The sequence below is a fragment of the Girardinichthys multiradiatus genome, chromosome 20 (assembly GCF_021462225.1).
Source record: "Girardinichthys multiradiatus isolate DD_20200921_A chromosome 20, DD_fGirMul_XY1, whole genome shotgun sequence".
Classification (NCBI taxonomy): domain Eukaryota; kingdom Metazoa; phylum Chordata; class Actinopteri; order Cyprinodontiformes; family Goodeidae; genus Girardinichthys; species Girardinichthys multiradiatus.
The window spans coordinates 15,137,532-15,165,081 of NC_061812.1; the positions used below are offsets into that span (position 1 = coordinate 15,137,532).

At 41.6% G+C, this 27,550-nt stretch overlaps 1 protein-coding gene across 2 annotated transcripts in view; it reads right to left on the reverse strand.

The window, feature by feature from the left end:
- Positions 1-11,789: 11,789 nt before the first annotated feature.
- tox2 (TOX high mobility group box family member 2) overlaps positions 11,790-27,550 on the reverse strand; it is a 136,182-nt gene continuing 120,421 nt past the window's right edge. For both annotated transcript variants that reach the window (XM_047348739.1, XM_047348738.1), the window contains 4 exons: positions 25,307-25,387; positions 15,150-15,551; positions 14,909-15,057; positions 11,790-13,760 (listed from right to left, as the gene is read on the reverse strand). In XM_047348739.1, the coding sequence (XP_047204695.1) occupies positions 13,718-13,760; positions 14,909-15,057; positions 15,150-15,551; positions 25,307-25,387 (675 nt within the window). In that variant the 3' untranslated portion in view covers positions 11,790-13,717. The remainder of the gene's footprint in view (positions 13,761-14,908; positions 15,058-15,149; positions 15,552-25,306; positions 25,388-27,550) is intronic.

A 27,550-nucleotide genomic window follows, 5' to 3' on the forward strand; every position in this document is an offset into this window, starting at 1 on the left:
GCTGCACAACGAGAAGAGGTGACTGAAAAGCTTTATGGAGATGAAGATTGCCTCCATGCCACGCCGCATTGAAGCAGTCATTTCTGCCAAAGGATTCCCGATCAAGTATTGAGCGCATAACTGTACATGATTATTTGAAGGTTGACGTTTTTTGTATTAAAAACACTTTTCTTTTATTGGTCGGATGAAATATGCTAATTTTGTGAGATAGGAATTTGGGGTTTTCATGAGCTGTATGCCAAAATCATCCGTATTAAGACAATAAAAGACCTGAAATATTTCAGTTAGTGTGCAATGAATCTAAAATATATGAATGTTAAATTTTCATCATGACATTATGGAAAATAATGAACTTTATCACAATATGCTAATATTTTGAGAAGGACCTGTATATGAACTCACTTTTCCAAATTCCAGTGTTCCAATTACATCCATAGCCACATTTGTATAAAATCAGGCACCTAGCCATGCAGTCTGCTTCTACAAGCAATAATGAAAGACTAGCTCACCTTAAGGAGCTCAGTAAATTCCAGTGTGGTGTTGTGATAGGATGCTAACAGTTTAACAAGTCATTTCATTCATGAGCGTTTAGACCTGAATTTCCCCACTGTGGGACAATACAGTATCTCTATTCTAAATTTCCACACTACTGACATTCTACTGTCAACATTTATTACTTTTATGAGAAAATGGAAGCAGTTGGGAACAACATGGTTGGCCAAGTAAAATCACAGAGGTCAGGGGATGCTGAAACACAGTGCACAGAAGTCACCAACCTTCTACACAGTTAGTAGCTACAGAGCTCCAAACTTCATTTGGCCTTAATATAACCTCAAGAGCAGGGCGTAGATAGCTTTATGGAATGGCATCCATAAACTACAGGGGTTGGACAATGAAACTGAAACACCTGGTTTTAGACCACAATAATTTATTAGTATGGTGTAGGGCCTCCTTTTGCGGCCAATACAGCATCAATTTGTCTTGGGAATGACATATACAAGTCCTGCACAATGGTCAGAGGGATTTTAAGCCATTCTTCTTGCAGGATAGTGGCCAGGTCACTACGTGATACTGGTGGAGGAAAACGTTTCCTGACTCGCTTCTCCAAAACACCCCAAAGTGGCTCAATAATATTTAGATCTGGTGACTGTGCAGGCCATGGGAGATGTTCAACTTCACTTTCATGTTCATCAAACCAATCTTTCACCAGTCTTGCTGTGTGTATTGGTGCATTGTCATCCTGATACACGGCACCGCCTTTAGGATACAATGTTTGAACCATTGGATGCACATGGTCCTCAAGAATGGTTCGGTAGTCCTTGGCAGTGACGCCAAGGACGCGTCCATCTAGCACAAGTATTGGGCCAAGGGAATGCCATGATATGGCAGCCCAAACCATCACTGATCCACCCCCATGCTTCACTCTGGGCATTCAACAGTGTGCTCCTTGCACCATTGAAACCGACGTTTGGCATTGGCATGAGTGACCAAAGGTTTGGCTATAGCAGCCCGACCGTGTATGTTGACCCTGTGGAGCTCCCGACAGACAGTTCTGGTGGAAACGGGAGAGTTGAGGTGCACATTTAATTCTGCCGTGATTTGGGCAGCCGTGGTTTTATGTTTTTTGGATACAATCTGGGTTAGCACCCGAACATCCCTTTCAGACAGCTTCCTCTCGCGTCCACAGTTAATCCTGTTGGATGTGGTTCGTCCTTCTTGGTGGTATGCTGACAGTACCCTGGATACCGTGGCTCTTGATACATCAGAAAGACTTGCTCTCTTGGTCACAAATGTGCCAGCAAGACGTGCACCAACAATTTGTCCTCTTTTGAAGTCTGGTATGTCACCCATAATGTTGTGTGCATTTCAGTATTTTGAGCAAAACTGTGCTCTTACCCTGCTAATTGAACCTTCACACTCTGCTCTTACTAGTGTAATGTGCAATCAATAAAAACTGGCTACCAGGCTGGTCCAATTTAGCCATGAAACCTCCCACACTAAAATGACAGGTGTTTCAGTTTCAATGTCTAACCCCTGTATGTCATCGAGTGCAATGCAAAGCATCAAATGTAATGGTGTAAAGCTTGCCACCAATGGACTCTAGAGCAGCGCAGATGTGTTCTCTGGAGTTCCAAATCTTACTTCTTTGGCAATCCAACAGATGAGTCTGGGTTTGGCAGTTCCCAGCAGAATGGCACGTGAATGCACTGTGCCAAGTGCAAAGGTTGGTGTGGAAGGGACTATAGTGTGATGCTGTTTTCCAACGGATGGGCTTGGAGCCTTATCTCCAGTGAAAATTGCTTCAGCATACCAAGACATTTTAAATGATGTCAAGCACCCACCTTTGTGGAAACACTTCAGATATTCCTCCTTTCTGTTAGAAGGTGTGAATGGAAGCCAGACCTTCTCTTCCAACATCAGTGTCTGACCTCACAACATTTTATCTAGGAGAACAGTACAAAATTCCCATTAACACACTCCTGAACCCTGTGTAAAGCCTTCCACGTGGAGGTAAAGCCGTTACACCTGCAATAGGTGAGCAGACATTAAAATAATCACTATGAATTAAAAATGGGATCTCACTCAAGTTTATTTGTGAGTGAAGGCAGAAGAGCAACCATTGGCAGACCATTATGGTAGTGTATGCAGCAGTTTTCAGTACTGGTGCCGCGAGAGGACATTATTTCAAATTTGCCAGGTGTTAACCACAATGATAAAAGAACTTGTAGCAATACGTAATATGTTGACAGCATTCATCAGAATAGTTAAGGCAGCTTTATTGTTGGCACAAATATGACAAGGAAGGAAAGAAACATGAAAACCAAGTTAGAAGTCTATTTATATTTTTTACACTGTTGAATATTCTCAGTAGGAGTGATCAACCATCTCCCCTGGAAAAGTTGTTTGTGTGTGTCTTTGTTGAATCTATTGTAATAAAGCACACATACTTTGGATGTGAACATTAACCTTTTAAACTTTCCTTTTTCAGGTCACACAACTGAATGTAGAAACAACAATAGTCATTAGATGAAAATATCAATGCTTTAATGGTCTTGTTGTTATTTTTCCTGTTTGTAAAGCTTAGAAACAGTCTCCCTCATGCCCAGAAGAAAACATATATTTAGATTGGCTAGTGTTCACTTATCCGAGTGTCTATAAAAATCAGCCAACCAGTTTTTCTTTCAAATACGTCTGCATGGTCAATTAGCTTCCACCCGACTGGTCTATCCCAGGAAGTAAAGGGATCCAAGGAGTTGAGACATGTAGATTCATCATCACCACCACTGCCAGGTAATGAAGAAGTGGAACAGATCACCCATTTCCTGTGTTCGGTCATGCTGACTGTTCTGTTTGTTAGCATCCCTAATTTATATATATTAAATACTAAGTTGGTGTGAGATTGTACAGGTCCTTCTCAAAAAATTAGCATATTGTGATAAAGTTCATTATTTTCCATAATGTCATGATGAAAATTTAACATTCATATATTTTAGATTCATTGCACACTAACTGAAATATTTCAGGTCTTTTATTGTCTTAATATGGATGATTTTGGCATACAGCTCATGAAAACCCAAAATTCCTATCTCACAAAATTAGCATATCATTAAAAGGGTCTCTAAACGAGCTATGAACCTAATCATCTGAATCAACGAGTTAACTCTAAACACCTGCAAAAGATTCCTGAGGCCTTTAAAACTCTCAGCCTGGTTCATCACTCAAAACCCCAATCATGGGTAAGACTGCCGACCTGACTGCTGTCCAGAAGGCCACTATTGACACCCTCAAGCAAGAGGGTAAGACACAGAAATAAATTTCTGAACGAATAGGCTGTTCCCAGAGTGCTGTATCAAGGCACCTCAGTGGGAAGTCTGTGGGAAGGAAAATGTGTGGCAGAAAACGCTGCACAACGAGAAGAGGTGACCGGACCCTGAGGAAGATTGTGGAGAAGGGCCGATTCCAGACCTTGGGGGACCTGCGGAACCAGTGGACTGAGTCTGGAGTAGAAACATCCAGAGCCACCGTGCACAGGCGTGTGCAGGAAATGGGCTACAGGTGCCGCATTCCCCAGACCTGGGCTACAGAGAAGCAGCACTGGACTGTTGCTCAGTGGTCCAAAGTACTTTTTTCGGATGAAAGCAAATTCTGCATGTCATTCGGAAATCAAGGTGCCAGAGTCTGGAGGAAGACTGGAGAGAAGGAAATGCCAAAATGCCAGAAGTCCAGTATCAAGTACCCACAGTCAGTGATGGTCTGGGGTGCCGTGTCAGCTGCTGGTGTTGGTCCACTGTGTTTTATCAAGGGCAGGTTCAATGCAGCTAGCTATCAGGAGATTTTGGAGCACTTCATGCTTCCATCTGCTGAAAAGCTTTATGGAGATGAAGATTTCATTTTTCAGCACGACCTGGCACCTGCTCACAGTGCCAAAACCACTGGTAAATGGTTTACTGACCATGGTATCACTGTGCTCAATTGGCCTGCCAACTCTCCTGACCTAAACCCCATAGAGAATCTGTGGGATATTGTGAAGAGAACGTTGAGAGACTCAAGACCCAACACTCTGGATGAGCTAAAGGCCGCTATCGAAGCATCCTGGGCCTCCATAAGACCTCAGCAGTACCACAGGCTGATTGCCTCCATGCCACGCCGCATTGAAGCAGTCATTTCTGCAAAAGGATTCCTGACCAAGTATTGAGTGCATAACTGTACATGATTATTTGAAGGTTGACGTTTTTTGTATTAAAAACACTTTTTTTTTATTGGTCGGATGAAATATGCTAATTTTGTGAGATAGGAATTTTGGGTTTTCATGAGCTGTATGCCAAAATCATCCATATTAAGACAATAAAAGACCTGAAATATTTCAGTTAGTGTGCAATGAATCTAAAATATATGAATGTTAAATTTTCATCATTACATTATAGAAAATAATGAACTTTATCACAATATGCTAATTATTTGAGAAGGACCTGTATGTTCTCCACTAACTCAGCAAGATTTTTGGGGGGGTTTCCCCTTTCACTTTAGCAATTTGTTTCTGTTTTGATACAAGACTGGAATTCATATGTACATTAGTCAGACAGAACAGCAAATTCCTTCCCTGGAGTGACCACAGACAGACTTAAACATCTGTTTGTGCTAATACCCCACTGTCATTGAGGCTGAGACGGCTGTGTCTGGAACAACACATCCCTAGCGATCGAGGAAGGTTGCTTCAGAGGTGAAACACCATGATTTGGACCTCAAGTAAGGCAATGTTTTTTGTTCTACTAAGGTTGTTTTCTGGAGCTGGTAAGGTTGTCTGAGACCACTGTGGCTCTTCTGACTGGACCACTTTCTTTTTTCTCACTCTTTCCTCTTCGATTAAAGTATTATAATTATCGGAATTAGGCCATAAAATCCATTTCCTCTCAGTTAAACAAACTGAAAGGAAACCAACAAACTCCTGGTAATTTGTAGAGCCTTAGTCAGTTTAATTACTGATTTAATGTTCAAGCCCTGGTCATTAAAGTACGTCAATTAGAATTAGAAAGTGATGTTTGTCAGTTTGTTAGTTGTTGTTTATTTTAGGTAATCAGTAGAGAACAGTTTGACTGATAGTACATTTGATATCAGCATTAATCTTTGCATTGATTGTAAAATGATTCTAAACACCTGAGGAATGTACTAAGATCTCCTTGTTCTTCTTTCAGCATCAAATTGAGATACCTTGCTGGTAGGGAAGTCTTCATCCTTTAGACTGATTCTGAGAATTTATTACATTTATTGATTTATGAATATTATCAGTATTTCATGTTGCTTAACTTCACTAAACTGTTTTAGCATCTTTCTCACTACTGAGACCAATACCAAAACAATTTTTCCTAAAAAAATTCTCTTTTAGCCTTCAGCCAGAATATATAAAAAATGTTTAATAAAAACAAATCATTCTCTCATTTCTTGCCTCATTTTTTCTCGCTACAAATGATCACCTAACCTTTCTCTTTCTCAGGTGGTGCGCTACAACAAAACAGAAGTGAAACAGTTTCATCACATTCACTCTTGCAGCCCGATTTTCACAGCGTAACCTCCATCAGGATTTGTATGGAGGCACCTGGAGCTCTCTGTGAATGACTTTCACCAGGATGTTTCTTTTTTTCAAATTTAATCCCAACTTAGAATTCAATCCTCATTTTTCACTCGCTCTATGCCTTTGAAGTCAATTTCTCTAAAACCAGGGAGACTGATTGAAAACACTTTGGAGTGATAGAAAGTACCATTACCTAGAAGAGACACAGACAGGGATAAAACTGAACCAAAGAGAGGGAAAACACTCAGGTAGATTTGATTATAATGAATGCAGATGCATCTGACAAAAATAAATGTCCCATGGGAAGAAAAAAGAAGTTTATCACACGGACCTAAATAGAAAGTGAGGGGCTTTAAAGATGAAGCGATTTATTGGATTTGAAATATGAAATTTACAATCATGCACAAAGCATTCTGGATTTTGCAGGTACATAAACAGTGTAATTGATGAGAGAGGAAAACTATCTGAGCATGACATACCATGTGTCAGATACAATGGAGCTCACAATGACTGAACAAGACAATCTTGTTTGTTTGCACTTTAACTTTGGGTGAGCTCACACTCAAATCAGTGATGAAAGAATTATACTTGTCATATTTTGAAAAGAAGCAGCCAAACGTGCATCAATTTTTAAAGAGAAAGTCTAGTTGGAGTTTATCAGTGTTGGCTTGACAGTAGTTAAGATTAGTTCATTGTCCCAAGATGCTGTATAATCTGTGATATGACCACAGGATCTGCTTTTGCATTTGTAGTATTGTGCTAAAGGTTTATTGAATGTTGAATTTTCCAATTTTCTTGCTATATTTTAATGTGGTCAAAACCAACTTCTTTAGGGCTTGTTAAGGTCTCTCCGTGTCTTTGTTTAACTTTTTGCTATGGTACTTTACCATTTTTAAGGCACTGGTTTTTTGTTGTTAAATAAGCTACAAAGCTCAGACCTGCATCACTAAATACTGAACTAGCTTTTAAAACAGACAATAACTTCGCAATTCCAGTTAGACCAGTTTTATTTTTCTATACAAGATGATGTGATTTTATCTTAGTTAGCTATTGGTTATTTTTGCTATCTACCTGCAAGAGGGTAGAGATGAGAATTAGTCTGTGTAACTATTCCTGGCACATTTTTATGATGGCAGAACATATAATGATTTGGGCACGGCACGTGGCGTAGTGGTAGTGAGCACTACCCATACATGGAGGCTTCAGTCCTTGACACAAGTGTCCTGGGTTTGAGTCCTGACCCTGGAGACCTGTGCTTCATGTCTTCCATCTCTTTCCACCCCACTTCCTACCTGCTTACTTTTGAATAATAACAAAAATAAAGGCCAATAGTGATAATGATTTCCAGAGTTATTTGCTGAAAACTGAGTGCAGAACATAATATGTGTTACTCTAACGCTTTACGTAAAAAGTCTTTTTTCCATGCTTCGGTGTGTGATTTAAAGATACTTTTCATTTGCTGAAGATTGTTTGTTTGTAATTGTTGCACACTATCCGAGAGGGCAAAATCCTGATTGTATGTTCACATATTTTCTTGTATCTTATAACAGTTAAGAGCAATCCTGTGCTCAGTTTGCAGTTCTGGCCATTTTCAGTATCAATCAAGCACAATTGCAACTGGCTAAATTGAACAATTTCAGTAACAATTTACTATTTAAAAAATAAATCAAAGTACTAATCAGCACAGTTTCAAATAGCATCTCATCTACTAAAAAGTAATATTCATGTGACTGATATCTTATGTTTGCTGTATATTGGCAAAGCTGGTTCCCCAGATTGGTTGCTATGGTACTGAATTTAAGAACAAGGACCTTTTTTGCCAGCCAAATGGTAGGACTGTCTATTATACAACATGCCAACATGCTGCACTACATTCAGCTGAATCCGTTCCCAATCTGATATTCAGGCTAATTCAAACACTGTGGCATGCCAAATGCATGACAGAGACAAATACCTAACTTCCCAAGTAACTAGAGTTTTGTCTCATAACAACCCTTAAATCCCAGACATCTGGAGCAGAACCTCATTTCAATAACAGAACCGTTTGTTTCACAAACTCTCTCCATCATGCAGTTATCAGAGGATGTGAGGTGTAGCGTGTGTGGGCGATATTGCTCAAACAGAGCAGCTGTGGTGTTTAACAAACATCTAAAATGAATACATATGGCCGGTCGTGTTTCTGTGGCTCGATTCTGAGGTGATCCAGAGCATAACGAGACCTGCCTTTCACAGACGAACGAAGGGGGTTATGAGAAAATGGTTATGTGTGTGGTTCTTGCTCTGACTCATCTGCACTTTAAGTCAAGATTTAAGAACTGCTGAGATGTGAGAAAACTGTGGCTTCTTTATTTTAGCTCTTAGTCAGAGAGGTTCTTTGTGGGGATGAAGACTCCTCTCCCATAAAGCCACCAGGCAAATATGGGGGGGTGATGTGAGAAAGGGGGGCTTCACAAGTTTATTTTCATGACACCATTGCCCTAATGTTTACAACCACAACCTTCACAAATCTACAGAAAAATTCAAAACCATTTGATTTTATTTATAACTTGGTCCGTATAGAGGAAACTGACAAGATGGAATATAAACAGCTCATAAAGTATGTCACAGAAATATTCGCACTTGGATGGATTTGCTTAGCTTACAGCTGTCTTCCTGAGAAATCTTTACACAAAATGCATCAGAAATAAGACTCAAATGTTGTACTTTAGACCATTTTTCAATTGATCTTACAACGCTGATAGTTTGATATTGAAATATTTAAATTTGGTTTATTTGAGTCATAGAGAGAAATTCTCCCTCACCTGATGTTTCACAATGATGCACAGGGAGAATTATAATTAGAGAAAAAAAAAACCTAAGTTCTGACTCACATGAAGATGTAGCAGCAAGTTTAAATATTGTTTGTTTGTTCTACCACTAAAACAGGAAATTGGTCTTGTTTGGCCACCGCCAGCAGCAACTAATGGTTTTCAAAGCTGACATAGCAGGTATCTTGCATGATGTCAGTAACTACAGGTGTGAAACCGCAAGCGCTACATGTTGCACTTCATGCCCTTAGTTATATATTTTGTTGTGTTCTGTTTGTTTGCTTTGTTCATGAGTGCAAATACAGCAAAAAGATTCTAATAAATTACTGTGTTTTTTTCAAAGAATAAAAAACAGGTTACACCAATTCATTGTCACTCAAATTGTTCTGGTGATTCAGTCAAAAATGTGAAGACTGTACAAATATTTAATAATGACAGAAATTAGTGTTGATGTGTCTGGATTATTCAATGATAAATCGATTATGTGCTGCACAGTCATCTTAAAAAGAATCCCCAACTGATTCTGAAGACAAAGCGAAACTCGTTTCTTGTCACAACCGCCCACGTTTCCTGCCGTTTGTTTCTGAAAGTTGCAACTGAAAGGTTTTGGGTGAATGCGACAGCTTCAGTGCATTTAGAGTTCACTGCATGCAGCTGAGTTTGGCTGAACAATTTAGGCACTGACCACTTGATCTTTCTAAAAAATGAATCCAACATGTAACTCTGTTTGTTTTAAAAAAAAATTTATATAATTTAATAATAAACTCTTACAGATAACAGAGAAAGCAAAATACGTCTGACAGAAAATAAAGATTTTCAGTCTCACAGCTCTTGTAATAAATGCTGCCATGATGTCCATCTATAGGTTTGTGATCTTAAGCTTGAGAGCACTTTTGTTATGCTGCAGGAATATGACCCAAAGCAAACCAGCAAGCTCACAGGCTTAACAGATGTTGTGCCATGACCTAAAACAGACTGGTTATTCTTTATAACCCTCTAATGTGGTGGAATTAAAACAATTCTCCAAAGAGTATAATGAAAACTCTCCTCCATAGCAACGTAAAAGACTTTTTGCTAGTTACTGCCAACGCTTGATGGCAGGGGTAAGATGGTTTAGATAGCTGTTTACCCACAATATATGAAATCCTTTATTCAAAACTTCTGTTTGGTTTTACTCTGATCAAACGAATTTTAATATTAAAATTTGTTTAGGTGTGAATCAACCAGTTCAGGTTTAAATCAGTATCTTTAACATTTTGAACAAGGTATGACTCAATGCAGTGCAGATTCTTTAAAAACAGCAAATAAGCTCTTCAGTTTGGCGCCAAATTGGAGGTTGCAAATCAGAAACTAACTTTACTGTCATTAGCTAGCCACAGGGTGCGTCAGCATTTTCCTATCATGCTTACACATGAACAACACAGGATGCACCCACTCCCCATTGAGTTAACATGCAAATAAGTAAAAGTAAAATTGTATGGGAAAACTGACTGATGCCATTTCGTTTTTTAAGTGCCAATGACCCCACAGCCCATGCAGCCCTGGGCAGTAAGAACATGATCGACATTGAAGTCTTTCATCAATATTCATTAAGTACAAGGATCATGATGGTCTTTGACTAATAATGCATTAATGAAATTGCTGCACACCACCTTTGCAAATTAGCTTATAAACCAATGTGGGAAAATGAACATAACTGGACAAAATATTTTTCTGTATATTGATAGCCTCCTAGCATAATTGCTTAAGTCATAATATGACTAAGCCAATTATGCTACGAGGCTAACAATATGTTTTTATTTAGTATTACATCCACTAAAGTAATCTATAAAACTAACTAAGTAAATCTATTTAAGCCAAAGAGGCAGGATCACATTGACAACCTCGGCCTCAACCATAAATTGTCCATTTTCACTCCAGCTGGCCTCATGACTTCGACTTGGGGTTGAGGAATGGAATAAAAAGGCACTGACAGACGTGTCAAATGATGGTGTCTGTTTACAGCATTCACAACAGAATTACTTTAGACATTAAAGATCTGTTTTGCTGCTTATGGTGGAGCACATGTTAATTTGATTTTTGTGGAAAATAAGGGAGAACCCATCATCACCATACTGTTTTTGTATGCATAAAGCTCAACAAAACCCAACCACAAAAAATGAAAACACACTCATATTCATATAAGAAGATATTCATTTATGTACACAAAAGGCACATAGCCAAATCTGTGTGGCTGCACCCAAACTCCCTCTTATCTGACACTGCATTAAGAATGTATGAGTGTGATTTCATATAATGTGTGTCATATCACAAAGTGGCAGGTTTTCCAATTGTCCAATAATGATCTATTTGCCAATTCAATGCCACCGAAGAAGAGATGGCAGGCAGGCGTAAAATGAATAAAACATCGAATGAAAAGACCGTGACAGTTTCATTTCAATCTCTCCTAGCCTTCTTTCATGAAGTCTCTAAGAAGACTTGTGTGCAATTGGGGTAAAATCAGCAGTTGGACGCTTGCCTGAGTTTGTATGCACATTGCATTTTTTTATGTTCTCTCACACTAGACGCCTACGATGCACTACTTTCACAAGCAAAAGCAAAACGTCTCCTCGCATCTGCTCCCGTTTGTTGAGATAGTTTACTGGCAGTATCCATGCTGGCTTGTGCACACTGTATCCATCCATGGTTAATTAGCTAATGCCACTGGGGCTAAATATAAATATGGGAAACAAAATGTGACCCTCTTAAGTGTGGATATAAAGTGCAAAAGCGAGTTGGGGGGTGGGTGGGGGGATTGTCCGTCTTTCCCATAGTTATTATCAAGCGTTCAATAAAAGGTGTGATCATCTAATTGGAGACGAGGACAGAAAAAGAAAATATGTCTGTGGGCAATGAAATAACATGTGTCAAACTCACTTTTTGAACTTTTTTTTCTTTATTATGCAGGTCTGAAATAAAAGAAGCATTATGACAGAAAGTGATGCTGCTGGCAAGGAAAGAAAAAAAGGCAGCATCCAAAATATAAAAAAACATTACCAAAAAATCATCCTTGTGATCGTCATCATTATTTATCAAACCAAAGCAGAGAATAATAAAATAAGAATAAAAATACACCTCCATTGTAAGAAGCAAAAGTGATCTCATTTCTTTTATAAATAAGAAAACCTGTAAAACAGCCAATGGGTAACTAGCAAAAAAACAATGTAGAGATAACCATTTCAAATATTTATCATTACTGGTTTTACAAATAAAATAACTACAGTTGGCAGTTTTTTTGTTTGTTTTGTATTTTTCCTTACATAACTTAAAATGTTATTGTGTTGCAGCAACTAAAACTGAAATTCTGCTACACAAAAAGAGATAAAAACGAGATGTCTTTCTCAGCAAAATGCAATTTCTGTTAACCACACAAGAGTTAGAAACACAACCAAACACGAACCAGAAACTTATAAAAATCACTTGTGATGTATATGTTCACATGTTGCAGGTCTCCCCTTCCTGCATGGCAAGGAGACAACATGAACATATTGGTCAGATAGCTAAACAAAAGAAGGGAGGGGTGGGCATTTTGAGGCATTAATCCCTCCCCAACTTCCCAATCTGAAACTTCACATCTCATTTTATCTCACAGCATTTCTTTTCTGTCTCTGTGCTCTCTGTCTCTCTACTTGCTCTTCCCATTTCATGATCTGCAAGACATATATTGTGTGTTTGGTTTAAGATTTGTCAAAAAAAAAAAAAAAACAGCAAAACACAAGTGAGCACAGATTTAATGCAGGAATGAAAGTGTGAAATACTCCTCTGAAATCCAGCTGCATGGCATTGTTAAACTTCACGAGAAAGACTCAAATACTGAGACACTCGCACTTACTAGTCCTCTGCTCGCACACACATGCCACGTCATGAATGGGGTACATTCTAACGTCCAGACGTACTCACACACATACATAACATACATGTACTTTTAGAGGAACAAATCTATCTGGACTTTTAATTCCCAATTCGATTCCACAAAAGTGATATTTACAATCACACTGTGACAGCTCAGTAGACCTCTACAGGTCTTTAATAATAATAAAAAAGATTTGCTTTGTTTTTCTGTCTCATTCCCCACCAAACCTTTAATCATCTGGCCTGTAAGCACAGCTACCATAACATCAAGGCCTATGCTCAACATACTAAGAGTTAATATTTCTCTATTATACAGGGCCCATTGCTTACTAGAAATAAACTTAAAATAAAATAAAAAAGAGGAACAAAATAGCCAGCAAGAAATAAATAAGGCAGAAACACAAACAAAAGGAGAAAAAACTACAAAATTGGATGAAAAAAAGGAAGAACACTTATTTTTTTCTGCTCATTCTACATAAAGCTAGATGGGATCCCCAAGGGGTCTTTTTGATGGTGACACACAAGAGGAGTGCTCCACAGCTCAGATCAGGGAGGGCTCAGACACATAACTAAATAGGAGTGGAGGTAGGACAAGGAGGAGGAGGAAGGGGAGGAAGAGAAGGGAGGGGAGGCTTTATAAGTGCTTGGCAAATTTAAACAGCAAGAAGACCATTAATACAATAAGTGGTACAGACAGTGGTCATCTAGTCAAAAAACTCAGGTCACAAATTCTATAAACTGCAAAAAATAATAATTACATTAACAATGAAAAACAAACAGGTTGGTGGTGACAGTTTTCAGGAATCTGAATATGTGTTTGTGTGTGGCTGTATGTAAAGTGTACACTGGATGTAAGAGGAAGGAGGTTGGGGCTGGGTGAGGAGAACAGAGTGGGATGAAAATAGACTCCTCGGTGTCGTCATTTGTTGGCAGAGGATAGTCTTCAGTTTCAGGTGAGGTAGAGGGGCTTGTCCCTGCCTATCATGCTGCCACTGTAACACAACAAAAACATGAAATTAGACTGCGGCAGAGATGCACAGATACATAAAAATAACAACACATCAAAAGAACATAAACATACTTTCATTCCCTAGTTATCACAGGCTTGGTTGTCTTACTTTTATTTTTTGATCGAGTTTAAGCCTTAAAACAAACCAACAATCAAATGTTATGAGCATGCTTTTATTATTTTATTTTATTATAAGCATCTGTAGTACTGTGCAAAAGTTTTAGGCAGGTGTGAAAATGCTGTAAACAATGAATGCTTTCGAAAATGGAAGTGTTAATCATTTATTTTCATTTATCATTTATCAATCAACAAAATGCAATGAATGAACAAAAGAGAAATCTAAATCAAATCAATATTTGGTGTGACCACCCTTTGCCCTTAAAACAGCATAAATTCTTCTAGGCACACTTGCACACAGTTTTTGAAGCCCTGGTAGGTTGTTTCAAACATCTTGGAGGACTAACCACTGATCTTCTGTGGATGTAGGTTTTCTCACATCCTTCTGTCTCTTCATGTAATCCCAAACACACTCAATGATGTTGAGATCAGGGCTCTGGGGGCCATACCATCACTTCCAGTAAGTCTTGTTATTCTTTACACTGAAGATGGTTCTTAATAAAATTGGCTGTATGTTTGGGTTTGCTCACTTAGCATTTTGTAAATTGGTAAAAAAAAATATCATTCATATTCCTGAAAGCATTTTGTTTACAGCATCTAGACTCTAGACAACAGTACAATAATCTAGGAAGACTTAAATGAGGTGAATGAGTATTTGCTGTATTGTACATAATGATGTCGGTAGCCTTAGCTTAAGTGGTCATCTACTTGGGGTTTTATTAAGCTGTAAGCAATAATCATGAAATTAACAGAAATACATATGGGAAATATATCTCTAATTCATATACTCTATATCACTTTTGAGTTGACTTACTGAATTACATTTTCAATAATCATTTAATTTCTCATTTATTGCAATGTACCGATTTTTTGTACAGACTTGCGTTTTACAACTTGGAGCTTAATCAACTTATATATTACAAATACATTATTTTAAGTCGTAAATCAAAACATGTGGTTAAAGTGAATCATTGTAAAACTACAACTTGCATCAATTACTGTGTCTACACTGACCTGCAGTGGTTGCCACACTCTCGATTGCAATATTCTCCATCCCACTCGTGGGTCTGAGCCACTCCGGGACCTGGACCAGAACCAGGAGCTCCTGGAGACTGGGAACCTCCAATACTCTTCTGGTACTCAGACTGGAGGTGGGAAAAACCCTGAAGGAGATTATTCAGGAAAATGTAAGCAACATCCCTGAGTAAAAATGTCACACTGACCTCATCAAATGTGACTAAGTTTATTTCTATACCTGCTGCCCTGGAGGAGGGGAATGAAGAGAGGCCTGTAACCCCATCTGGTGAGAGATGATTGGCTGGGACTGCACCTGCTGCATGCGGATGGGCTGGTTGAGGAGAGAGCTCTGGTGCAGGGAGAGCTGGTGGTGGGGGTGAAGTGGCGGGCTGATCTGGAAGGAGGAAGGTGGAGAGGCACTAATGCTGGGCAGCATCGGCGACTGGCTGAGCGTCTGTGACAGAGCGTGGCGTGGGGCGTGACCAGCGTAGCTCTGCAGATCGGTTAGAGGGAAGGCCCCGGGTCCCAGGTATGGTGATGACGGCTGAGGTGGCACACTGTACAGTGAGTTGGTTGGCATCATATGCGGAGAGGCCTGGCTCGTTTGTGGAGTTTTAGTTTCCCCCGGGTCGTTATACGTCTAAAAGGAAAACAGAAGAAACAAAACACAGTAATTACACCAACTGTAAAAATGCTTTCTCAAATGAAAAAAACTCTTTACATATAGTTTACTGCAGATAGTATTATCATATCTGCAAAAAAATATAGTGAATATATATATATAAATATATATGTTTTAGAACGCCTTTCTCACTTAATGGGTCTCTTTATTTTCTTGACTATTTAAATTGTTGATTCTCACCAGAGACAACAAACCTGTGAATGAACACACATGGAATTATGTAGTAAACAAAACGTGTGAAATGGAAAAATGGAGCGGGAGATCGACAGACGGATTGGTGCGGCTGCCGCAGTGATGGGGGCACTGTGCCGGTCCGTTGTGGTGAAGAGAGAGCTGAGCTGAAAAGCTTTCGATTCAACGGTCGGTCTACGTTCCTACCCTCACCTATGGCCATGAACTTTGGGTCATGACCGAAAGAACGAGATCCCGGATACAGGCGGCTGAAATGAGCTTTCTCCGTAGGGTGGCCGGGCACTCCCTTAGAGATAGGGTGAGGAGCTTGGCCATCCGGGAGGGGCTCGGAGTAGAGCTGCTGCTCCTCCACATTGAGAGGAGCCAGTTGAGGTGGCTTGGGCATCTGTACCGGATGCCTCCTGGACGCCTTCCTCGGGAGGTGTTCCAGGCACGTCCCACCGGAAGGAGGCCCAGGGGACGGCCCAGGACACGCTGGAGGGACTATGTGTCTCGGCTGGCCTGGGAACACCTTGGGCTCCACCCGGAGGAGCTGGAGGAGGTGTCCGGGGAGATGGACGTCTGGGCGTCTCTGCTGAGTCTGCTGCCCCTGCGACCCGGTCCCACATAAAGCAGAAGACGATGAGTACGAGTACGAGTACAAAAAGTGTGAAATAACTCTAAACATTTTTATATAGATTATATTATTGCTTTGATCACTGCTTTTCTGTCTTAGCATTCTCTCCATGAGCTTCATGAGGTGGTCACCTGAAGTGGTTTTCCAGTAGTGTATGTATATATATATATCAGTGGCGATTGCTCTAAGACTGCAAGGGAAGCTCAGCTTCCCCTAAAATATCAAAAAATAAGTGATCAAATATATACTGTTGTGTGTACATGTCATTGACTAAATATGTGTTACAAAGCGCTCAACTTTTGTTCAGAATCAGCTTCTTATCACTGGTAACGACGCGGCTTTCCTCTCACTCATTCTCACAGCTTCACAGTGCTTAAAACAGTGAGTTCAATAGCGAAGCAAAAATGGGGTCTATGGGGCAGTGGGCTGGCCCGAACGCTCAGCCTTCGCATGATGATTGGATGATCTGTCTGAGGCTGAATCCCTTTTTGATTGACAGCTAAATGAGTGAATCAGCGATCTTGAAATTAAGCTTCCCCTCCTTGAAAGACCAGCATCAACCACTGGTTTATATATATATATATATATATATATACATATATATGTGTGTATATGTGTGTATATATATATATATATATATATATATATATATATATACACTGCTCAAACAAATTAAGGGAACACGTAAACAACACAATATAACTCCAAGTAAATCAAACTTCTGTGAAATCAAACTGTCCACTTAGGAAGCAACGCTGATTGATAATCAGTTTCACACGCTGTTGTGCAAATGGAATAGACAACAGGGGGAAATCTTTGGGGATTAGCAAGACACACTCAATAAAGGAGTGGTTCTACAAGTGGGGACCACAGACCACTTCTCAGTACCTATGCTTTCTGGCTGATGTTTTGGTCACTTTTGAATGTTGGTGGTGCTTTCACACTCGTGGTAATATGAGACGGACTCTACAACCCACACAAGTGGCTCAGGTAGTGCAGCTCATCCAGGATGGCACATCAATGCGAGCTGTGGCAAGAAGGTTTGCTATGTCTGTCAGCGTAGTGTCCAGAGCCTGGAGGCGCTACCAGGAGACAGGCCAGTACACCAGGAGACGTGGAGAAGGCCGTAGAAGGGCAACAACCCAGCAGCAGGACCGCTACCTCCGCCTTTGTGCAAGGAGGAACAGGAGGAGCACTGCCAGAGCCCTGCAAAATCACTTCCAGCAGGGCACAAATGTGCATGTGTCTGCACAAACGGTTATAAACCGACATCGTGAGGATGGTATGAGGGCCCAACGTCCACAAATGGGGGTTGTGCTCACAGCCCAACACTGTGCAGGTCGCTTGGCATTTGCCAGAGAACACCAGGATTGGCAAATTCGCCACTGGCATCCTGTGCTCTTCACAGATGAAAGCAGGTTCACACTGAACACATGTGACAGACGTGACAGAGTCTGGAGATACCGTGGAGAGCGATCTGCTGCCTGCAACATCCTTTGGCAGTGGGTAAGTAATGGCATGGGGTGGCATTTCTTTGAAAGGCCGCATGGCCCTCTATTTGCTCGCCAGAGGTAGCCTGACTGCCATTAGGTACCGAAATGAGATCCTCAGACCCCTTGTGAGACCATATGGTGGTGCGGTTGGCCCTGGGTTCAGGACAATGTTAGACCTCATGTGGCTGGAGTGTGCCAGCAGTTCCTGCAAGATGAAGACATTGAAGCTATGGACTGGCCCGCCCGTTCCCCAGGCCTGAATCCAATTGAGCACATCTGGGACATCATGTCTCGCTCCATCCTCCGAGGTCACGTTGCACCACAGACTGTCCAGGAGTTGGTGGACTCTACATGCCTGGTTCCCACCATGAAGCATGGAAGAGGAGGTGTAATGGTGTGGGGGTGCTTTGCTGGTGACACTGTTGGGGATTTATTCAAAATTGAAGGTATACTGAACCAGCATGGCTACCACAGCATCTTGCAGCAGCATGCTATTCCATCCGGTTTGCGTTTAGTTGGACCATCATTTATTTTTCAACAGGAAAATGACCCCAAACACACCTCCAGGCTGTGTAAGGGTTATTTGACCAAGAAGGAGAGTGACGGGGTGCTGCGCCAGATGACCTGACCTCCACAATCACCGGACCTGAACCCAATCGAGATGGTTTGGGGTGAGCTGGACCGCAGAGTGAAGGCAAAAGGGCCAACAAGTACTAAGCATCTCTGGAAACTCCTTAAAGACTGTAGGAAAACCATTTCAGGTGACTACCTCTTCAAGCTCATCAACAGAATGCCAAGAGTGTGCGGAGCACTAACCAAAGCAAAAGGTGGCTACTTTCATACAGTATTCATACAGTATTTCAGTTGTTTGACACTTTTTTGTTCAGTATATAATTCCACATGTTTTAATTCATAGTTTTGATGCCTTCAGTCAGTGTGAAGCTACAATATTCATAGTCATGAAAATAAAGAAAACTCTTTGAATGTTTTATTGTGGCTCCTCCGAGCATCTGATATCTGCGTGTCCGGTCCGTCCAAAAGGGTGGGTCCACCGATGGTGACGGGGTGCCCGGCGGACCGAGAACCTGGTTTGCCCACCCAATTCACACTGCCAGCCACTTTAATTGTAAGTCGTCGCACTGTTCCCCTGACTGCCCTATTAGACTCGGGGTGCGAGTGAGACGTGATTGATTTGGTTAAGCAGAGGCACATCAGGACCGAGGCTTTAACTACGCTGCGCCAGGTTCTGGCCTTAGATGGCCAGACGCTCCATAGTATAACTCATAGAACTGAACCACTTGAGCTGGTGTTGTCCGGAAACCACAGCACATCACTATTTGTTTACCCTATCTCCCAGGCCTCATTAGTTCTGGGCTTCCCGTGGTTGCAGACACATAGCCCCCATCTAAATTGGACTGATCTAAGAATTGAATCCTGGTCTAACCGTTGCGTATATACCTGTTTGCAGTCAGCTGTCACCCCTAGAACTCCTATGGAGGGAGAGGAGGACGAACCATCTGATATTACCCGGATGCCGTGTGAATACCACGACCTTGGATCGTTTTTTAGTAAGTCTCGGGCCCTGTCTCTCCCTGCTCATCGCCCCTACGACTGTGCCATCGACCTCCTACCGGGCGCTCTGTTGCCCTCCAGCCGGTTGAACAAGATCTTTCGACCAGAGAGATATAGCTGAGTCCCTTGCAGCCGGCATAATTTGGCCGTCCTCATCCCCGCTCAGAGCCGTTTTTTTTTTTTTTGTCGGCAAGAAGGACGGCTCCCTTCGTCCCTGCATCAATTATAGGGGATTAAACGCCATAACTGTTAAGAATAAGTACCCCATTACCCCTGCTGTCATTGGCTTTCGAGCTGGTTCATGGAGCTACCATTTTTACCAAGCTTGATCTTAGAAATGCGTACCACTTAGTCCGGATCCGCCAGGGGGATGAGTGGAAGACGCCATTCAAGACCCCGCTGGGACACTTTGAGTATCTGGTGATGCCTTTTGGTTTATGCAACGCACCTGCAGTGTTTCAGACTCTAGTAAACGATGTGCTACGGGATTTTTTGAATATTTTCGTTTTTGTGTACCTGGATGATATTTTGATTTATTCCAGAACTGCCGGTGAGCACCGCTGACATGTCCGCCTGGTGCTACAGTGCCTCCTGGAGAATCAGCTTTTTCAAAGCCAAGAAGTGCCAGTTCCACCAGTCTTCCATCAGTTTTTTGGGGTTTGTCCTCGAGGGTGGGCAGGTTCACGCCGATCCAGACAAGGTCTTTTCCCGCTTTAACCTGTTAATTTCTTTCAGACCCGGTACCAAGAACATTAAACCTGATGCCTTGTCCAGTCAGTTCACCTCAGATGACTCCGAAAAGCAGACCGTGCCCATCCTCCCCGCCAGCTGTACTGTCGGGGCCGTGACCTGGGAGATTGAGGACTGCGTGCAGCAGGCCCACCTTGCTGACCCGGGCCCAGGTACTGGACTGCCGAACTGCATGTTCGTCCCCGCTGCAGTGCGGTCCCAGATAATTGCATGGTTCCACTCCACAAGGCTCGCCGTGCATCCAGGAGTCAGTCGAACCATAGCTGCAATTATTAGACGCTTCTAGTGGCCCACACTGCACCGTGACGTCAGAGTACGTCTCCGCCTGCCCGGTCTGCGCCCGGAACAAGACGTCAAGCCGACCGCCTGTGGGCCTCTTGCAACCACTGGGCATACCCCGTTACCCTTGGACCCACATCGCAGTGGATTTCGTCACAGGCCTGCCAACATCTCACGGTATGACCACCATTATGACCATTGTGGACAGATTTTCTAAAGCCTGCCATATCGTCCCTCTCAGGAGGTTACCCTCAGCCTTACAGACCGCTAAGCTCCTGGTGAAACATGTGTTTCACATGTTTCATGTCCTGGCATACACCAGGACGTGCTGTCCAACCGTGGTCCCCAATTTACCGCCCGGCTCTGGAAGGAGTACTGTGCAGCAATGGGAGCGAAGGTCTCACTGACATTCAGTTTTCACCCACAGACCAATGGGCAGGTAGAGAGACTCAACCAAGAACTGGAGGCCGCGCTCCAATGTGTCACATCCTCCAATCCCACCGAATGGAGCACCTACCTGCCATGGATTGAGTATTCACACAACTCCCACGTATCTGCAGCAACTGGTTTCACCCCGTTTGAGGTCTCTAGGATATCAACTGCCCCAGACGAGAAGGAGATCGCAGTGACGTCAGCGCAACTGCATATCCAGAGGAGCAAGCGCATCTGGGATGCGACGTCCAGAACAAACGTTACGCCGACAGGCAGCGTGTCCCTGCACCAGGCTACCACTCGGGCCATCGGGTGTGGTTCTCCACACGGGATGTTCCCCTCAAGTCTCTGTCCCGAAGGTTGTCTCACAGGTTCATTGGCTCGTACACAATCGAGTCTCTGGTTAATCCTATTTCTGTCCGTCTTCGCCTGCCTGCCAGTTTCCGGATTCACCCCATTTTTCATGTGTCCCAGGTTAAACCGGTCCAAACCAGCACGTTCTGCCCTCTGGCCTAGCCTTCTCCGCCCGCCCGGGACTTCAAGGGCCACCCCGCCTATTCTGTTCGCTGCATCGTGGCCTCCCGTCAGCGAGGTAGGGGTGGCAGTTCCTCGTTGATTGGGAGGGTTACAGTCCAGAGGATCATTCCTGGGTCCCCAGGTCGTTTATTCTAGATCCGAACCTCATTCAGGACTTCTGGGCCTCTCACGCCGGTTCCTCCGGGCCGCCGAGTGGCGTCCGTTGAGGGGGAGGTGGTGTCAGAGTCTGTTTTTCACCCTGCCTGCTTCTAACTTTCCTCCACCACTAAGGGGCGCAGGAGCTGGAGTCTCGAGAGTCTGACAAGTGCACATCGTTGCCTCATCAGCTGGAGGACTATATGAGGGTGGCTCGCCAGCTCTTCTACACCTGAGTGTTTTTCCCTCTGCGGTAGTGATCACCTGGCCTGTTACCTTTGTAATCTTCAGAGAATCTAAGAAGTTCTCTCACTAATTGCCTGTTTGTTTTCACTTCATCCTAGACCTGTCAAACCGAGCTCCTCGCTGGAGACCTCCCTTGGAACCACCTGCAACGGAATCTGGATTTCTGGATCACTTTCTGGCCTGGCAGCCCCCCTTGCAATTCCACCAGTCTGATTGAGCGCAACCTGCTCGCCCTCCCACGGAACCATCTGGACCATCAGAACGCTTCAGCCTTCCTGCACAGCCACGCAGCCCCAGACTTGCATCTCTCCCCCCGGCGGATCATTCTCCACCTGAACTGTGAGCTTAGTTCGTTGAAGTGTTATCTTACCCGGGCCTCCACTAACCTCTGCCGTTTCCTTGAGGACCGGCCGCTTCCACTCTCCACCTTTTCCCCCTGAAGCCATGTAAATAAATAATTGAGTGTTTCTCTCTGCATGTGGGTCAAGTCGGCCTTAAAGAAAATGATCACAGAGAGAGCAAGACCTCAGCAGATAACAGGAAGACTGCAATGGAGCAAACCTTTCTTTCTTTTTCATTTGAGTTTTCAACCTCATGTTTGAGGCCATGGAACAGTTCCATTTGGAAATGTTGCCGGTCTTCTGAAAATTTCAGACATAAGGTAAAGATCCACATTCTGTACGGAACACACACTAGGAGTGCTGTTTCTCTAATGCTAACATTGCTAATCGCGCTAAGTATAAAATGCTAAAGTCTGACTGTTAGCTGCATCCTCATTTTTATTTGTTTTAACATAACAATAAAATTATGTTTCACAACAACTCCTCTCCAACACACAAGCATAAAATTGTCTCTGCTCTTAATATAAATGATTAATGCCCCGGACATTTTTTTTCTTTCATTCTCTTCCATCTTTTAATATTATAGTTCTTAATGAGAAAATGAAACAGTCTAAAATCAGTTTTAGCAAATAAAAAGTCAGTACAATAAAAATAGGAAATTGTCACACAGCTCTGATCAATACATCCCTTCATTAAATGATGTAAAGCTGGCCTGATTTTAGTGTACAAATAAGTTTTGAAGCAAATATGATCATGTGTACAGCAGAGGATGGAGCTCAGGGTCCATTAAATATTCACATTATTCTGTCCTCCTTAAGACCAGAACACTTATTTTCAAGTGCATTTACTTGGGGATCTTCATGTTATAATTATAATTCATTATTCATAATGAAAAAAAAAACTTAAAACTGAGTTATTTAATACTTGTTTGAAAGGTCTTGCTGTATTCAGTTCATTTCTCTGTGTTTAGTTTTGTTAGGAAGTTGAAATATTAGTTCATTACTTTATGTTTAGTTTTTTACCTATTGGGTTCGGTTCTCTGTGTATTTGAATTAATTCTCTTAGACCAGTGTTAAGTCTTTTCACCTTGTTTTTGTAGTTTTCTTTGTGTCTAGTTCAGCTCTCTGTGTTAACTACTTACCTTTCCTTAGTCTCCCTGTTTTGCTGTCCTCCACAACTGTTCAAAATTCCCCTATTTAGCTCACCTGTATTCAATGCCATTCTCCACCCTTACCTCAGTATGACAGCTCACTGTTTCATTGCTCATTACCAGTTCTTTCCATTAGGCTGCCCATGCTCCATGTCCTGCTCCCTCCCCTTTTGTTATTTCCTTATTGAAACTCTGCTCAGTCTCTACGTTAGGGTCCTTTTATAAATTACATCATAACACTTTTACCTTGAAGTAAAGAGCTTACAGTATGTAAAGTTGTGCCCTATCTTATTATTTATTCATTTTTGTTTATTCTTTAACTCCACCCAGCCATTTCGACACTCAGCTACACCCATTAACATTCACTTTCCATGTCTTTTCCATGTACAGTTTCATAATAGCTCTCAGACCTGCTGGAGTGATGTGTGATGATCTGTTATTTAGTTATGTCTCCCATCCATCCAGCCAAATCCCTTAAATAATCAATGGGATGATATGAAGGAGCAGCTAAAGCACGGGTGACAAGACACATTTGCAAGGGTCAAGTGGAAAATGAAATAAGGAAGAAATGAGGTGAAGGGAAAAGGGGAAGAGTGAGATGATGGGTTTGATTTGTTGGAGCTCATTTATAAGTGGATAGTCAAATACGCTGTATTAAAGTAGATGGACTGGAGATGGTTCTTGCTAAAAGTCAGTTTATCTTTAAAACGTTAGCCCAAGCTTTCAATTTTACCTTTTAAACATTTTCCATTTCAAATTCAATTTTTTAAGTTTTCAGATACAAAAGAAGGGCCAATGGTATTTAGATTTGCTGTAAACTTATTTTGCTGCTCCTTTAACACAAACTTACAAATGTCACAAAACAAAAGGGCAACAGGTGCACACAGGATGTAAATCCTTCAAACGATCCTCCAATTACCTCCAATTCCACCCACCCCAATTCACTCTGAAAAGACTCCATCTGTAATTAACAAAAAAATAAGAGAGAGTCATTTTGAAGGATGAGGTTCAGTCCTGCATTCAGATTGGCTCCTCCTGAGTGAGAGAGAGCGAAGGTTTGCAGGTTTATTTTTGTCAGATTTTTTTTTTCCTTTTGACTCTTAAACTGCCATCATATGGCATCAATCAAGCTTCTGCATAGGATACCCTGAATGTGTAATCGCACCAGAGACAAGAGATGAGAATAGTCTTTTGAGCAGAAAGTATGGCACAGTGAAGAGGCTGATGAATTAACTATTCATGCCTTAATCAAGGTGCTTGTTTTCCAGCCATGAGCACGAGAGGAAGTGTGGCGTCGTGTTTGGGGGAGGAGGGCTGGAGAGGGCGAGGAGGAGGAGCTTGGCATATGCTAATGCAATTTAGAGTTGAATATGAAGAACAATGTGGAGACAGATATGAAATTCAGTTGAAACAGTGCTGTTACTGCTTTTAAGCTTCATACATGTGGTCTCTATTTTTCACACAAACATGGGCAGAAGAAATGTTAATGGTCTGGGCTTAAACTGCTTCAAAGAGAGGGCAGAGGATGTGAGCACACCTTAGCCAACACATTAGCAGCCCACCGGGGAGGAACCAAGCACCAGGAGGATGGCAAATGACAGGTAATGTCCACTCCTGCTTTTACACATGCATGCTGGTGAGCAGGCATGCAGACGTGCACTATTACTTTTTATTTCTCCCCAGGTTACAAATTGAGGTGTGTTTCAGGTCTAATTTTCCCTGTTTTCTGTGGAGCACACACATAGCCTTTCTTTTTTACCTCCACTTAAAAATAAATTTACATATTTACATGATAACAGTGAAACACTGTTATTTATATCTATAATAATATATGTCTACCTGAAGACATACTAAACCCTCTTTGCAGTTAGTGGACTGTTTTCTTGGAATGAGAGAGAAATTTTGTCTAATTTATCATCCCTTATATTGCAGCTGACCCATGTATATCAAACATGTGACCCCGCTGTTACCTTGGAAACCAGACTGGCTCTGTAGGCGGCCAGGGCTTTCAGGTACTCCTTCTTTGCAGCCTCTGTTTTTCTCTTGTAGCTCTGCAGGAACAAACAACAACAACAATGTTTGATTACAAGCTGATACCAAATGTTGCAATGAACCAAACGTTTCACGCTGACTGATGCGGTTGAGATTTTGGGAGTCACAGCTGTGATGAAAAAAAGACATTTCACATCCATTTGCAGCACATTTATCAGGTCAAGGAGAATTTTGCCCATCTGCATGATGCTGTTGCATTTGAATCATTTGCTTCTTGAAAATCAAATTCAGCCCAAAATGAAATGTCAAGAAAGATTCTGCACAATAACACAAAAATAGAAGTTAAACGAAGAGTGAAAGCCTGTTTGTCACTTTGCGCACTTTTTTTTTTGTGTTCTTCTCTATTAAGGCCGTTGCTCATCTCTTAATCAGAGCTGATGTCACAGCAAATCACTCCGATAAGAGAGAGAGAAAAAAAATTAAAAGAACTCAAAACAGCTTTAGTAAAAAGGCAATCTTGAACTGTCTGAATGAACCTCAAATGATGCGTTGAGACAGGGAATTCAAGTTAATGTCATCACATGTCACTCATGGCCTGTGAGCAACTGCCGCTGTCTTTTTCATGCAGCAAAAGCGAGTGGCAGAAAGTCCACCCTAAAATCGATAAAGAAGACTCAGATCTCAGCATTTTAATATGAAAGAGGGCACACTTCTTTGCGTGAGTGAATGCAGTGGGTAATTACTGATCCTCTATGAGATACTGTCAGTGGCTACATGGGCAGGGTCATCTCTTCTCAGAGAGGTGGGGTAGAATAACCATTAAGCATTCATGGGTTGCAAAGTGAGCATAGGCTGGCAGCTGCTGACGCATACACTTAAACAAACAAGCAAACAAGAAGGACAGCAAACAAAGTAGGATGAAATCAAATACAATCTCTTGCTCAAACATCTGATGTTTATCCTCTCACTCAATCCTATTTACAATATTATCATTATTACTTTGATATACAGTGCCATTCAAAAGTATTCACACCCCATTTTTTCATCTTTTACACCCAGAACCTTTAATGTTTATTGTTATTGTATGTAATACATAGCAACACATAGTAGGGCATATGTGTGAAGTGGAATGATGTTGGAAGGTTATATGATTTTCAAAAAACTAAAAAGTGTGGTTTGCATTTGTATTCACCTCTCTTCACTCCGATACCCCTAAATAAGCTTTAGTGCAAGTGTCATTGTTCACATGTGTGGAATTTAATCTCAGTTTAAATACAGCAGTTTGTTTGAGAACATTAAAAATCAATAAACTTTGAATATCTTCTGGAGCACTGTGCAATAAGTCATCCAAAAATGGAGGGAGTATGGCACAATTGCAAATGTATTACAACATGGCTGTCCACCTAAACTGAAAGGTAAAGAGAGCATTAATCAGAAAAACAGCCAACAGTCCTATGGTATCTCTGGAGGAGTTGCAGAGACCCACAGCCTAGTTAGGAAGATCTCTTAAAAGGACAGTAACTAGTTGTGTACTTGACAATTGTGGCCATGTTGGTAAAAAGAAACAATAGTTGAATGTAAGCCATAAGAACTCATGTTAAAAGTTCACCACAATCCCTGTAGGGGGCACACCCAACAAAGATGCTTTGTTCCGGTGAAACCGAAGATTAACTTTTGGGTCTACCTGCAAAATAATAAGCGAGGTGGAAACGAACTCACTGCTCATCACCGTGAAAACACAAATCCCATAATTAAACATGGTGGTGGCAGAATCATGCTGTAGCAATGTTTTTCATCAGTAGGCACATAGAAGCTGTTCAGAGGTAATGGGAAGGAGGAAGAAGATAAAACACATACATTTTGAAAGAAATCCTATTAGGGGCTCCAAAATATTTGATACTGGGGCAAAGTTTCACTTTCACATGGTGCAGTGTTTCCACAAAGTATTAAGCCAGAGGGAAAGAGACATACATGCTATTCAGAAATCAAGGTATTATTTTCCTTCCATGCACTACTTTATTTAATCATGCAAAATTCCCATATAACACATTAACGTTTGTAGTTCTGATGCTACACAATGTGGAAAATACTTTTGCAAGGCAATGTGTGTGTAGACTTTATGGAGCAAATCTAGGAATTGGAAAATACTGTAAATATTTACCAGAAACACAGTTCCTAGAATAAATCTTTAAGTCACTACTCACTTCTTCTCAAACTCTTTG